General features: G+C 36.4%; 2 protein-coding genes across 2 annotated transcripts; one reads left to right on the forward strand and one right to left on the reverse strand.

Moving 5' to 3' along the window:
* Positions 1-103: 103 nt before the first annotated feature.
* LOC133783510 (transcription factor MYB80) lies at positions 104-2,728 on the forward strand. The gene is made up of 3 exons (XM_062223159.1): positions 104-1,536; positions 1,628-1,757; positions 1,854-2,728. Exons 1-3 carry the CDS (start codon positions 1,404-1,406, stop codon positions 2,569-2,571), a joined length of 981 nt encoding a protein of 326 aa, XP_062079143.1. The 5' UTR covers positions 104-1,403; the 3' UTR covers positions 2,572-2,728.
* On the reverse strand, positions 2,650-15,281 carry LOC133783506 (proteasome activator subunit 4). Its single transcript, XM_062223153.1, has 35 exons — positions 15,000-15,281; positions 13,973-14,075; positions 13,762-13,874; positions 13,162-13,284; positions 12,727-12,828; positions 12,476-12,641; positions 12,214-12,330; positions 12,047-12,114; positions 11,851-11,952; positions 11,561-11,762; positions 11,161-11,394; positions 10,958-11,085; positions 10,702-10,819; positions 10,378-10,596; positions 10,133-10,288; positions 9,936-10,012; positions 9,617-9,825; positions 8,983-9,199; positions 8,813-8,892; positions 8,587-8,704; positions 8,330-8,500; positions 7,448-7,616; positions 7,329-7,372; positions 6,971-7,013; positions 6,762-6,907; positions 6,514-6,608; positions 5,503-6,404; positions 4,681-4,959; positions 4,502-4,597; positions 3,847-4,025; positions 3,638-3,719; positions 3,358-3,482; positions 3,179-3,271; positions 2,934-3,087; positions 2,650-2,832 (listed from the first exon to the last, which is right to left on the reverse strand). The coding sequence occupies exons 1-35, from the start codon at positions 15,158-15,160 to the stop codon at positions 2,791-2,793; spliced, it is 5,433 nt and encodes a 1,810-aa protein (XP_062079137.1). The 5' UTR covers positions 15,161-15,281; the 3' UTR covers positions 2,650-2,790.
* Positions 15,282-15,368: the final 87 nt, after the last annotated feature.

The following is a 15,368-nucleotide window of genomic DNA, read 5'->3' on the forward strand; positions in this document are numbered from 1 at the left end:
GACACAAGTTACAAGCCAACAGCCTCAACATTTGCAACTCAAACTAGGAGAAGCTAAAGCAGTAGTTAAAAACACTCAGAAAGAGCAGATCATGGACCAAATCAGCAGCTTTTTTCTCTTTTTGATTAGCTACCAATCGACCAATCAAAAAATGCCACATCCTGCTCGGGTTTTTTAGCATTTTTGGGTTAATTAAGGTAGTTTAATGATTGATTATTGGTACTTGATACAAATCTTGTTTGTACGGACACAAGTTACAAGCCAACAACCTTAACATTTGCAACTCAAACTAGGAGAAGCAAAAGCAGTAGCTAAAAACACTCAGAGAGAGCAGCATCATGGACCAAATCAGCAGCTTTTTTCTCTTTTTGATTGGCTACCAATCGACCAATCAAAAAATGCCACATCCTGCTCGGGTTTTTTAGCATTTTTGGGTTCATTAAGGTAGTTTAATGATTGATTATTGGTACTTGATACAAATCTTGTTTGTACGGACACAAGTTACAAGCCAACAACCTTAACATTTGCAACTCAAACTAGGAGAAGCAAAAGCAGTAGCTAAAAACACTCAGAGAGAGCAGCATCATGGACCAAATCAGCAGCTTTTTTCTCTTTTTGATTGGCTACCAATCGACCAATCAAAAAATGCCACATCCTGCTCGGGTTTTTTAGCATTTTTGGGTTCATTAAGGTAGTTTAATGATTGATTATTGGTACTTGATACAAATCTTGTTTGTACGCACACAAGTTACAAGCCAACAACCTCAACATTTGCAACTCAAACTAGGAGAAGCAAAAGCAGTGGTTAAAAACACTCAGAAAGAGCAGCATCATGGACCAAATCAGCAGCTTTTTTCTCTTTTTGATTGGCTACCAATCGACCAATCAAAAAATGCCACATCCCGCTAGAGTTTTTTAGCATTTTTGGGTTGATTAAGGTAGTTTTTGTGTGAGAAAAGAGGAAAGCCACCCAACCCTGCATATATCATAGGTCAAAAAGAAAGAGAGAAAGAGAGTTGACCAGGCATCTTGTGGGTGAGCTACCAGCCTAACTATCACACGCTCTATAGCGTTGAATTCTTTAATAAAATCATGCACCTTTGATGCCCCTATGCACTATATGCCTTCCTTTGTAATTTTAACCCTTTTTTTTTCTTTCCCATGCAGCCTTATACAAACAACTTTTCCCACACTCACTCCTTTTATAAGAATTGCTTTCTCCACTACTCTCTTCTCACCATTATTCAAGGGAAAAAAATAGAAACAAAATTACCCCAAAACAACTTTTTTTTTTACTTCTTTTGGCTTCTTTTATTGTTTCCGAAAGTTTAAGACACAAACTTAATAACCCTTATTTGGTTTCTTTTATCTCTTCTATTTAATCACCAATTTACACTAAAAAGATGGGTAGGATTCCTTGTTGTGAGAAGGACAATGTGAAAAGGGGACAATGGACTCCTGAAGAAGATAACAAGCTCTCTTCTTACATTGCTCAACACGGTACTCGCAACTGGCGCCTCATCCCCAAGAACGCCGGTTTGTGCTCTCTTCTTTTTTTCGTTTGTCCCTAGTTCTTGCTCTTGCTTCTTAATTTCCTATACATATTGATTTTCATCTGTTCATATAGGTCTACAAAGATGTGGGAAGAGCTGCAGGCTGCGCTGGACCAACTACCTCCGGCCGGACCTAAAGCACGGCCAGTTCTCTGACTCAGAAGAGCAAACCATTGTCAAGCTTCACTCCATTGTTGGTAACAGGTACAATCACTTTGCAAATGAATAGCCATACCATACCATACCACTTCATCTCTCTTTCTTTAGTAGCTTAACTCGTTCCAAATGACCATATCACAGATGGTCAATAATTGCAGCCCAACTGCCTGGGCGCACAGACAATGATGTGAAAAACCACTGGAACACAAAGTTGAAAAAGAAGCTTTCCGGCATGGGAATTGATCCAGTCACTCACAAACCATTTTCCCACCTCATGGCAGAGATAGCCACCACGCTGGAACCTCCACAGGTGGCTCACCTCGCAGAAGCAGCGCTCGGCTGCTTCAAAGACGAAATGCTCCACCTCCTTACCAAGAGGAGAATCGATTTTCAACTGCAGCAATCAAATGCTTCGCTAGGGAACGCTACAGCCACGTACACAGACAGTAAGCAAGAAGAGAGTGAGGATGTTGAGACCATTGAGAAGATCAAACTCGGCCTCTCAAGGGCCATCCAAGAACCTGATATGCTTCCCCCAAACAAGCTTTGGGACTCGGCAGCAGCTGGGCCAACTTTCATGAGTTTTACAGGCGATTGCAGTGCCTTCCCTTACCCTGGGTTTCAGTATGAACCATCTTCTTGCAGCAATGAGAGAGATGGATCGCCATGGAACCAGAGTATATGTACGGGGAGCACGTGCACGGCTGGAGATAGGCAGAGCTGCTTACCTGACAAACTCGAAGAAAATAGAGATGACTCGAATGCAGGGAAAGAAATAAGAAATGAAACCATCATATTCAACACAGATAGTGTCTTGTGGGATTTACCCTCTGATGAGTTAATGCATCCAATAGTTTAGTGTAATAGAAAATAATACAAAAGTGGGAAAGAATTCTTTCTCCCGAGGAAAATAAACTTCTAATGGTAGCAATAATAATGATGGAAAATGTAAATGAAGCTCATTTTTATAAACTATGACCAGAAGAATAATTCAATACATTATTTCTTGCTATCAATCTCAATCAATGTTTTAACAAACTTATCTATTCTCTCACTACAAACAAATACATTGTAAAAATCAAGCGAAGTACGACGATGATGACGATGTATCAGCAAGAACCTGCAAGCAACCATATAAAAAGATTCAGAAACTATGAATAGGAAGAAGACTAATTACAGTTAGATGTTCAATTCAAGGTCTAGCATCTCTTAAGGAACTACCTCGAGTTGTTCTTCGGTAAAAGAATCTTTTTGAATATTCCATGTGTCTGCATGGGTGCGGCGGAATTCTGCAACAGCTTTCGTAACTGTAGATTTCACAGGCGAGGCCTCTCCAACAAAGCGAGCTAGTAATGTAACATGCTCAGGCAACCAACTGAAAAAACAAGAAAAAATTGCTTAAATGGTTACAGAAGAAGAGGAATAAACATCTGAAAACACTATGCTTTGTATTAAACAATACAAACCTGGGCATGTCGTAAGGGGCGGACAACACAGAAGCTGCCAATGCGAGTACAGCCCCGTGTATGGAAGCTACTGATGGACTTGAACTCAAATTTCTGCATTTGGAAATTACCAGTCTTAATGTACAAAATCATACTATTACCCATATAAGTATTCTATATATATGACCAGCATAAAATACCGCTGTTTCCTTTTCCGTTGAAGGGTATTTGCTTCCTTGTAAGCTTTATCGCGAAAGTCTTTAGCTAGATCTTCATCCCCGCCCTTCATGAGACCTGCTAGAACTGCTGCAGCATGCTCTCTTACCTGAAGCAGAACAAAAATATTAGTTCAAGAACATCCTAATAACAACTTTTAAATTAGACATTACATGTTTGTAGATTTAAATAAGTCATACAAAAGCTAAATTTACTGCAAAACACAAATATTATTATCAAAATATAATAGAGCAAGGAACTTGCCTCAACTTGGTTGTCTACAAGTAGCTTCTCAACAGTTTTCCAGATTTTCTGCTTCTCTGTGCTTGAAAGAATGAAGGTGTGCCTATATTGAGATCATTAAAAGGGATGAGTCAACATAAGACAATACCAAAACTGTAAAATTTCTATCCAGACTCTAAACATCACAGCTTATATAGAATGGCAATGTAGGGATTCTTCGAGTACGATACCTGTACATAAAAGTTCGCAGGAACGTCAATGTTGCAGATCTCGTTCTCCAGTTGGAATCATTTGCTGAAGAAAGAATCACACATAGAGCTTCCTGGAGATGGGGTTCCCAGAAAACCCTCCACTTTAACAATTCGAAAGCTGCCTTGGCCAAGGTTGACAAATCTTTATTTGATGTCTCCTTCAAAAAGCAACCAATAACTCTCAGATATGAAGGATTGATCCCGAGGCAAGTGAGAAAGATACAAGATCCACTATCCAGTATATACAAATATATATATATATATATATTCACAAGATACATTTACAAATACACAAACCCCATGACACGCTCTCACCCACCCAACCACATGAGCCAGCCTCGAGTGACCAGGATATTTTGTTTGTTAGCCTTATCACATAGATTATCTCCAAATATAGATTGTCATGAAAGAGAGAACAAATTTACTACACATTCATAGAACTGTAGACCAGAAAAAGAATCAAGTCCACACTAGTTCATGTTTTATAATGTTAAATGATGACACTATTCATGGCTATTGGTCAAACACACACAAATTGGTAAAGGCAAGCGGGCTTCAAACAAAAGCAGAAGCTCAAACCAAAACTGAAAAGTCACTAGAGTTATAAACAGAATCAAATTTAAGCTGTACGCACCTGCAAAGATATTACAGGATAAAGAAGACCGACAATTGCATCCAGCAAATATGATGATCTCCCCGACTTCAGAGATGAGATGATGAAATGGAAAAGCTTCACAAAACAGAAAAATATGTTCAATAGATGTTTTAAAAAGCAAAAAATATTCCATAGAAAGACTTCAGAAAATTCAATACCGTCTCCATCCATTTGACATCATCTTGTGAATCACCATTCAAATGCCCATTTTGACTTGCATTCTTCTTGGTCTCCAAGCTGTCTGATTGATTGCTATGCTGAATGTTTACTACCACCTCAGAAGCTCGTTTTTTGAGAATCTGAATCCAACTTCTCTGTTGAAGTTGGCTGTCAAGATCCATATTCTCTCCTTCTTGTGAATGTTTATGACAAACTGATGCATAAAGCTGAATATTTGAGCACAACACCGAAAGAGTAACACCTATAGCTTCCCTTACCTGTCTCATACAAAAGATATATCAAAGCACGATAAAAATATCTCTTAACTTTCCAAGATTATTCCAAAATAGAAATTGGATTATCATTTAATGTGTGTCCAACTCTTTTGTTTTACTAATTCTGAATACAAAAGTACAGCCAATACCTACATAATCTACACTCTGCACTGTTCTACTTTCTTATTCATTACTCAAATATCAAAATCTGCATTGTTTAGACCTTTTTGCACTCATGTGAAAAGGGAAAACAAAATGGGATTCTCCTAAAAATAACAACATGATCCATAAATTTTTTACAAGAATTTAGAAGAACCTTTTTATCTAGTATCCAAAGAAATTAGTCATTGCTTGTCAGTGTTTTGCACAATCACAATTCTATTGCATAGTAACAAGCATTTGCAGAGATTTTTTGCAGACGAGATATTAAAGGACATTTAAAGCTTACTTTTACTTGAATATATTTGTTATATAAATAGCAGTGAATAAAAAAACCTAAAAAAAAGGAACTAGAAAAGTAGTAGAATATAGGCAAAGCTCGCTTACTTGGGCAGATGAATGGCACATATTAGCAAGTAGCTCCTCCAGAAGTTTAAAGTGGAGCCGAACTTCAGTTGCTGACATCTTTTGAGGGGATATTTCGATAAGTGCAGCCGAAAGAAAAGCATAACGCTTGGCAACAACAGTAGTAGTTACTGTTGAAGGTAGAGGTGTAGATAAACAATCCAGTATTTGCTGCCTCAGAAGAGGAATTTTTGTTCCGTATTTTCCTTTTCCAGTTACTGCGTAACGTATACAAGCTGCCCATTCAGGTATTGATTCAACAGACTGCGATAGGATGATATTCTGCAACTGGACCCCCATCCAGCTGTCCCAAGCTTCAACAAGACCATTGACATCAGAATGCAACACACCGGCAAAAGCTTCCGCAGCAACACATTGCTTAGATCTCTCCTTTGCAAGTGCAAACTCTTCCAAAGAACTCTTGAGTGCCAATAAAACAGGCATGCCACATTCTTGTACCAACCGCTTGAAAATCCGTGCAAAGTTTGAGTAAAAATTATCAGTACCTAACAAAGATATCCAACTAGGAGTACGCGGCCATGAAGAAGAAAAGTCAAAATAAAAACGGGTGATTGATTTATCAGCTAGGCTCTGAAAAGAAGAATTTCCATAACTTCCCCTTGAAGATGTGCTATCAGTATCAGTAGTGATGTGAACGTGTGAAAGACTATTTAAAGTCTCATTAAAAAACCCATCTTCCATAAATATTTGAGTTAATTCACCCTCTAGGGATGATTTTCTAATTTCTTGTAAATTCCCAGAATAATTAGTCTGTTCTTCAGCTGAAAGTTTATACGGTGACTCTTTTAACAGAGTATTCAAAGCGGAAATGGCAAGTATTCTTGTTTGTGGAAGTTGACTTTTTAAATTTTTTAAGAAATGACCTGGAAAGGGATTAATGTCAATATCCATTGTAATGAATGAGACAACACAATAAACATGGAAAGGAATAAAAGATCAAGTAAATCACAAGTAGACAAGATCAGAACCAACCAGCAGTTTCACTAAGAATTTTTGAGGAGGAACTTGAGTCATTCCTAGATCCCATAGCCAACAGGAGTAGAACTCTATTAGCCATCAGATTGTACCTAAAAAAAATAATTCATGACATTTATAACAAGTTAACAACAATAAAAAACATTTCCTAAATAGTTAAATACATGCAATTAAAACTAGAAAGGTTTAGTGTGTGTATAAGACACAGCTCAACGGTATAAGAGAAAAAGTAGAAAAGATAATACCTCCAATGCAAGCCAATAGAATCAAAACTCATGGAAACAATCTGAGAAACCAAATCCCCAAAGTCTTGCCCCTCTAATTGATCGTTTGACGTCCTAAAAATGCTTTTAGACACTCCAGAAAAGTGGATGTTGTACTTGACAAAAAGCTGCAGAAACTCATTCTATTAGATTCATTTCATTCAGAATTAGACCTAAATGAATCATCATACCTCATTTATAGCTTTCTGGGATTTCAGCGACTCGTGATGAGAGCTTCAAGCAGGAAAAAAATAATAGTCAGATATCATGTACACCAACTCACCCTTCAACATTAAATCATATTGGTTTAAACATCATGCTCTATTACAAAACTGAGTCATACTAAGAGCTCCAATAATTTACCAAACCATTAACACATGGTATTGGTGAGAAAATAAAATACAAAGCCATCGATTTTCATGACAGAACCAGCAGTGAGACACCTTCTCACCATGATATCAGTAATTTTAAAGCTTAGTTGTGGTGGGTGAAATGTCATTGCCAATTAAGTCGGTAAAAAAAAAGGACTACTCCTTAACAAATAGTTACCTCGAAAGAATCCCAAGAATAAATGACGAGAATGCCTTTGGGTCCTGAAATTACAAAATAAAGTCAGAAAATTGTATTTCTTCAATATCTTAAAGCATGCAGTTTGTTTCAATCACTACCGTTGTCACATGCTTGAGAACTGTTTGTGTTGCAAGGACTGCACAAGAACCTAGCACAGCATATTCTAGTGAGCTGGAGTTCCGTAAGTTCTCGGTGAGAGTGAGAACACACTTTGAAATCATAGTCGGCCATCTCTTTATCATCTTCAAAAGTGATTTTCCAGCAAGCCTGAGTACCATGGCACAAAATCAAATTTGGTGATACAACAATTCCAAAGTTAGAACAAATAAACAAAGGTCAAAAAAAAAAAAAGAAAACACTAAAATGTATTCATGAAGAAAGACGCACAATTTACTAAATTTGGGATATAGTGGCAAAGTAACATGCTGAGTGATCAAAAAGAAACTCAGTAATGAAAAAGCTCCCCACATAAAAGAAGATCTACTCTATACCAAAACCCTGGAGACCTATAAGCATTACTCGATACTAAATTGGAGCCATGAACCCAAAACACTATCACTAATTACAGAGCACATTTATTAATCTCTCTGTCAAAATAGAACAAAGTTGGTGAAGAAAAAAAGAATTGAAAACATATTCACTGCTTGTAAAGAAAAATCATTGCGACCCGGCAGAAATTATCAGGCACATTTTCCTTGGTAAATTTACTTATATTGGTCAGATAAATGAACAACATGAAAACCACACCACAAATTCAATACGTAAAAATAAAATAAAGTTTCTTCATCAATAAGGCAATGGCTCTATTCAGATTACAAATTTTCCACTTCTAAAAGGCTAATGTATCCATGACCGAGATTAAAAGACAAAAGGTTATCTTAAGATATTTATAGTGATTATACCATTTTAAGTTGTTAAATAATTGTTCACTCCAGCAAATTTCAAAGTTAAGCAAAGCTAAATAAGATTTGAGGACTTACGCACGAACAGTTTCATAGCTATGCAATGAAAGATTTAGAAGATCATCCATCAAAAGATTCACATGGTCTGATGGATAGAAATTTCCACTGGTGCGAAATAAATGGTATGATGACTGTGAGGATCTCCATGTATTGTGCATATATGCCTTGTCAATAAGTGCCCATCTCGGCCTGGAATTTACAACATAATTTGGCATCAATGCTAAGATAAATGAATTAGTGTTTCCATGAATCAAAAGGAAACTTGATGTCGTTACCTTCTTTTTCCCTTAGAATGGGATGACACAATAAAATTTATTGGAGGTTCTATTATAGCAGCAGATTCTAACTTCCAAGCCTGCCTGTGATTTGCCCATTCATCATATTCCAAACTTCCTACAAAAGAGATATATAAAAATGATACATGAGTGAGGCTGAACATACAGGAAAGGAGAAGGTGGGTAACTGTAAAAGTAATACAAAACCATAGATCAAAGCCATTACCATAGTTCGCTAAAGCGTCCATAATACGAATAACGAGTATCAAAAGGATGCTGTCATCTGATTTTTCCTCTACTAAGTATCTGCTCAATGCAAAAAGAGCAACAAGCTTCAGTAAATCAGACCACCTAAACAATAGAAAATCCATCAGGACATTTTTAACAATTTATTACTTGCAAGCAGTGTGTATGATCTCAGCAGCCTTTTCACGCAGAGCAATACTGCCAACAGTCGAACCAGTTGCTCCAGCTAATAAAAACGAGATATGCTCCTGATCTTCTACAATCTTATTTCTTGAAGATGGAATAAAATCTGGTAAACAAGACAAAACACCTTGCAAGGACGAATCTATACGCAAAAGAGTCACTTTCAAGTGTTCTTTCTCATCTCCTGGTTGACAAAAAATGAAATCAGGTATGATTTGTAAAATTTATAAAAAACCAAACATGTGTGTGTGCATGTGCATGAATTTGCATTTACAGAGTTAAAAAAAAACACTTCTTGTTCTGTATCATAAATTACACCAAAGAAATTTTTAGTTTTTCGGCAGAAAGCAAGTCATTGATACCACAAGTACAACACATTTTCAATCTTAATTTTAGCTAGCCATAACCTTCATAGACATCAGATATTTAAATTTAATATGTTTATATTCCACCACTCACACATGCAAAAGTAGGCTAACTATCATGAAAAACACACATTATACATATCCTTTCATGAAGAAAAAAACGGCTATTATTAGTATTACCACTCCATAAAAAATTAAAAAAAATTAAAAAAACTGAAATACGATAGAGAAATTACCTGGATCGGAATGAGTTTTAGTTTGACATATTTTGAGAAGATCATCCAAAGCTGAACTAAAATGAAGGTCCAAAAGTTCATTTGCAAACTGAACTTCTTCAACACTTGGAACATGCCACTTGGGTTCCGCCAAATGTTTATCATCAGAAAAATCGTTTGTGCTAATCCATTCCTCTAATCCAGCAGCATTTGGATGTCGTAAAACACACCTAGGAAAAAGGATATTTTCTCAATATCTTACATCTTTAACCTTATGTTCTTCGAATCCACTGAATGGCAGTGGAAAGAGATATTAAATGAGAGCAAAAAAAAAGCATACTTGTACTGATCGATGGGATAATAAAGAATCAGACTTCCAAGAAGGGATCGCAGAAGGTGATCACCAGCTCCATTGACCTATCAAATGGTCAGACAATTATAGAAAACAAAAATGAATGAGCCACTTAGTGGTCAGTCTACAAGAGAAGCATTTTTATTACGCGAGAACATCAGTTGTGAAAAGTAAGGAACAAAAACCTTCCAAGATGGACACTCAAAAGCAGAAATGATGGCTTCTTTGAGTTGATCTTTATAGCGTAGAAGTGCAGGGCCTCCATAACTGATAGCTACTGATAATATCTTCAGCTGATAATCAATTGCCGTTTCAAGAGCGGGAGAAATTGAGGGTTTGGCCTGGAAAGCAACCAATATAACATTTATAGCAGAAATTCTGGTGCAGTATAACTGTATTAGAGAGTAAAATAATAACCAAAAGAGTGTACCTTGGTTGAAACAGACGCATCAGGAGTTCCTCTTCCTCCAAATCCAGTAGCTGGTATTCCTTTTAAAGAGGATATAACAGACAATAAAGTCGGCTCAACAAGTTGAGTTATTGCATCTTCTGGGTTTGTATGAACACATGCACAACAAAGCAATCCAACCTCTGCAATTGCCCCAGGAAGAATATTGGTTCTAACAAACTTGGAAACTTTCTTTAAGGCCTGTTATAATACAAGGAAAAGTTAATAATGTCTTGTTGACATGTTAGACCACAGAAAAACTTGAAAAAGAAGTTGAAGCAAACAGGCAAGAACAAGAACTGAAACCTGATTATACAAGGGTTGTGATAGTCTTCCAAACAAAATCTCAAGCATGCAGAAGTAGTATGGACCGTCCTCAACCAGAAAAGTTCCAGATGTTGATGATGAATGCAAACCTTCATTTCTGCATCACAGACAACAGTTAATTCATAACAAAGAGAAAATTACAACAAATATTTTGACTCCAGTGAAACTGACAAAGAACAAAACCAAAAGATGAATGTATGCAAGGGAAGTGCATAAAATTAAATTCATGACTTACACAACACTGCTTGGTTCCAAGTGTAAAAGCAACGAAAATAGCCGGCATAGGAACTCATCCAGCCATTCAGAAAAGCGAATCATTGGCATGACTGGAAGCTCATCTATGTTATCGCTTAACAAAGCCAACTGTGAAATTTGAGGGGATAAGTATAACATGAATAGATGGACAGAGAGCTTATGAAGTGAAGTTTGTATACTTACATTAGAAAATATGGAACCAATTAATTGCATGGTTGCCAAGGTTTTAGGAGGATCATTGGCATCCATACCAAGCAATGCATTGGACAATGAAAGCATCATAAGTTCTATGAATTCATCACCACCATCAAGATCAACAGGTTTTACTGCAGAAGCTGATAGGGACGTCAGAAATAGTGAACGCCCGACAAAAGCTACTGACATCACAGCAATTTTTAATTGATGGGTGGCAGTCATCTGACTAGACATAAAAGTTGGTAAAGAGTAGTTATTCCAGTGAAACAAATTCCATTTATAGGAGTGAATGCAATCTCTTGAAAACTGATGTGGTATGGCAAGGTAACAATCTAATGGCTAATATTTCGAAATGAAATCCACAAAAAATAACATGAAAGTGACTAACCGTTTCCAAGGCCATATGGAACCGAGATGCAACAAAAGGGAGAACCAATATAGGCTCCACATACGACAAAATTGAAGTGGCTGCAGCAACAGTTTCGGAAAGATGCTCATTTTTGCTGTATTGACCACGATCAATTAACTTCAGCAGCATATTGACAAAAGAAGTCCTTTCTGATCTTCCTAGACTATTCGCACATGTGTTCCTGTAAAAACAACAATTAGAAGGAAGCTTTAAAGATACTCAAGTGTATAGATAACAGATCTTGCAGCACTATGCAGATGTATCCTTACAGTTGTTCATGTTGTAGGCGTTTCTGGAATGATAAAACCAGATGCATCAAAAAGCGCTCTAATGAGTACGTCCACCGTCCACCATTAGAGGGATGGTAATATCTACAACAATTAACACCATAATTTCAAACCTTTGATTAAAAGAATGAAAAACACTTTAAAAAAATTATTAATATCAACATGTAAGTATACAAACTGTTCTAAGAGGTTGACCAATTTCTCAAAGTGCTCCTGTGTTGATCCACCAGGTTTCAACAAATAAACCTGCACTTACAAAAGAACACATTATAATATACCAAGAAACGTCTCATGGACAGTAAATCATCCACATTGCAAACATAAGCAACATGATGGGAATCTTACAATTGACTTAGCAATGGCCTTTGCTGGGGTCATTGTTTTATTGGAGAACAAAAACCTTGTGTTTCTGGGAACATCCACTGAGAAAGGGTATGACCCACTTCCATTTGCCACTGGAACCTAAAATTAAGAATGATGTTGAGTTGGTATACATATGAATTATGCCTACTAAAATGTACTTTAGCATCATTTATGACAAGATTTAGGGGACAGAAATCGCATAAACTACCTGCAAAATTTAGGTCTCACATAATTATTGAATTACCTCAAACATATTTAAGTATCTATTGAAAAGAATGGGTAAGAAAGACTCCCAATCAATAAAGTTGTAATTCTTTATGGCACGAGCTATAATGGCTGCCCACTGACTGTTCCAAAATTGACAACTTGGTATAGATTCCCACAGATCTATACACTCTTTAACTCTATCCCTGCAACGCAAATGGAAAGTTAATTTCCTTAACACTTCATGCTAAAATTTGGAGGAGAAAGAGTTTGGATCGTATATGCTCCTACTCTGAAAAGAATTCCTGGTTGTCCAAGTTTGTAGGAAGAAACAGTCTCACAAACCCCGACCCCTCAAATGATGCATTATGCCATGGATTCTCCAATAAGGATCTGCATATTTGTTTTATAAGACACATTATCCAAAAAGTGAGTAACAAAACCAGGTTAAACCGTCTTGAATAAATTGGTGATTGTTACACAGTTATGCTCATCTATTTTTCAGTAAAAATCAAACACTACAATATTGAATGAGAAGCAAGATGTCAGCAAGACAGAAGTTTCCAACTAATGTATTTGCTTGAAAACAAAACATTATATTTACATATACATATATATATATATATATATCAGAAACTTAACTTTTAATGGATGAAAAGAAAACCAAAAATAACTATCATGAGATTGACAATTTTGACAAGGGCAAGCCTCAAGCAATTAAATTACCTAAACTCAGACCAAATCTCAAATGCAGCACCCGGTGGGAAGAACCTTCGACAAGACCGAACAAGGGACGTAATCATCTCAAAATGTCGTTGTCTCAGTCTCCAACCTTCTGGACCAGTATTCCTGCACCATTTACGTACACAGATTCAATTTTATTTTTTATACATATAAATTTCCAAAATGTTTTGTTATGTTGCAGTCCATGAGTTCTTATAAAAATACTACATAAACCATATAGTCGGTGGGAAAACAAAAAGGTACTATAAAAAATTGCTAGAGAAATATTGACAAGTACAATAATTACGATGGTAGAGCTTTTCTTCACTTGTTTCTTTAACCAATGATAATTGATTTCAGAGCTTGAAAGATTCTTTCAATTTGGATTTTGAAACCCTCGTGTGCTTAACAGAAACACACTAAAAGATCACAGCTATTCAAGATGAAAATATTAATAGTATATGCTTTGTACACATCAAAGTAGCGAACTCATTATGCCTATTAACCAATTTTACCGACTAAACAAAAAAACATAGGTACAGAAATAACCAGTCTCTTTACACTCACATGACTGCAAAAAGAAGATAGAAACATAAAACTTACCTGGTGAAATGTGTGTGTATCAGAGTATCATAGAGCGGCCGCCATTGAATTTGGAAGGACAATTTCTTTCGATATTTGTTGAGTATTCTAATCAGAACATTCCCCCATCTAACCTATTAAGACAAACGGAATCAACATTTAGGGATTAGAAAAGAAAAATGACAACAAATAAGTGGAGTAAGAACATTTTTCAGAATACAAGGTAGCACACCTGGACGTAAAGCTTGTTTTCTGATTTGTGAAACAATTCTAACCCAACCTCCACAGCAGAAGTCACATCTTCCAAAGATAACTCACTTTTTGCCTTTATGAAACTGCAAGTGAAAGATTAAATAAGTTGGAAAAACCACTCTAACCATCTGAAACTGAAAGTTTCCATTTTTAACAAAGAACATTCCTCTAGATACCATCTAGCATTGCATTGAATGTGTCAAGTAGAGAGTATGCTACCAATTACAAACAACATCTTTACAACTACGAGTAATAATAAAATCGTTAGTTGTTGAAATCAAAGGAAGTCAATATCCCAGTCATTGGACAAGGCCAAGTGTTCCACTATGGCAGGGTAGAAGAGCAAGCAAGGCCCTGAATCTTCAATATTCAATAATTACACTTATTATATATACACCAAACTAGCACTGACAACATGAAAGCCCAATACTTTAATGAAAAAAAAAAGATAGACTTTAACCTAAGTTCAACTATCATTGGTTCTTGAAGTTGGGGGCAGTGTCTTAACAAAGATGAAATAAATAGAGAAACCACTCTAACATTCCTCTAGATGCCATCTAAAACTAACATCTTTACAACTACAAGTACTAAACAAGATTCTCTTATAATAAAAGTCGTTAGTTGTTGAGATCAAAGCAAGTCAACAACCCAAGTAATTGGACAGGGATAAAGAGCAAGCCCAAGAATCTTCAATATTCGATACTTAAACTTACTAACAAGCACTAACAGTACCAACATGAAAACCCAATACTTTAACGAAGAAAAAGATAGAGTTCTTGAAGTTGGGGGCAAGCAAGGTCCTAATTCTTAAACAAATAGTAATGCTTCAAGAACAGGGCAATGTCATTCAAGAACTAAAATTCAATTCATAACAGTACAGATTAAGGTGTCGGTAGGTAGGTACAAGTCAGAAGCAAAACTCAACCAAAGCAACAAAACAAAGTCCTTGAGAGTCAACCACAGTGAGAAAAGAAGAAAAGAAAGGAAATTTATGATAAAATACTCACAGGTCGATGACGGAAACCCATCGGAGAGTGGAGTAAACGGAATCGGGATCGTCGAGTCGGTAAGAGCGGTTGAGGGAGTTGAGAACACGGGAGAAGGAGTCCTTCTCTCGCTTAGTGGCCTCAGCCACTGGCGGTGGAAGCCATGCATTGTAGAGATGCATAGTGATGGAATTTGATTTGCTTCTCTGTCTGAGAGAAGAGAATTTGGTTTGTGATTTTCTTTTCTTCTCTTTTCTTTTCTGACAAGAAAATGAGAGAGAAAATGAGGATCAATGAAGTCTTCGTGCTCTTATTACAATCAATTATATATATATATATATATATATATAGACAAAGATTACAGATTGGGAATTCAGATTTGGGGATTTT

The sequence above is a fragment of the Humulus lupulus genome, chromosome 6 (genome assembly GCF_963169125.1).
Source record: "Humulus lupulus chromosome 6, drHumLupu1.1, whole genome shotgun sequence".
In the NCBI taxonomy this organism is placed as follows: Eukaryota; Viridiplantae; Streptophyta; class Magnoliopsida; order Rosales; family Cannabaceae; genus Humulus; species Humulus lupulus.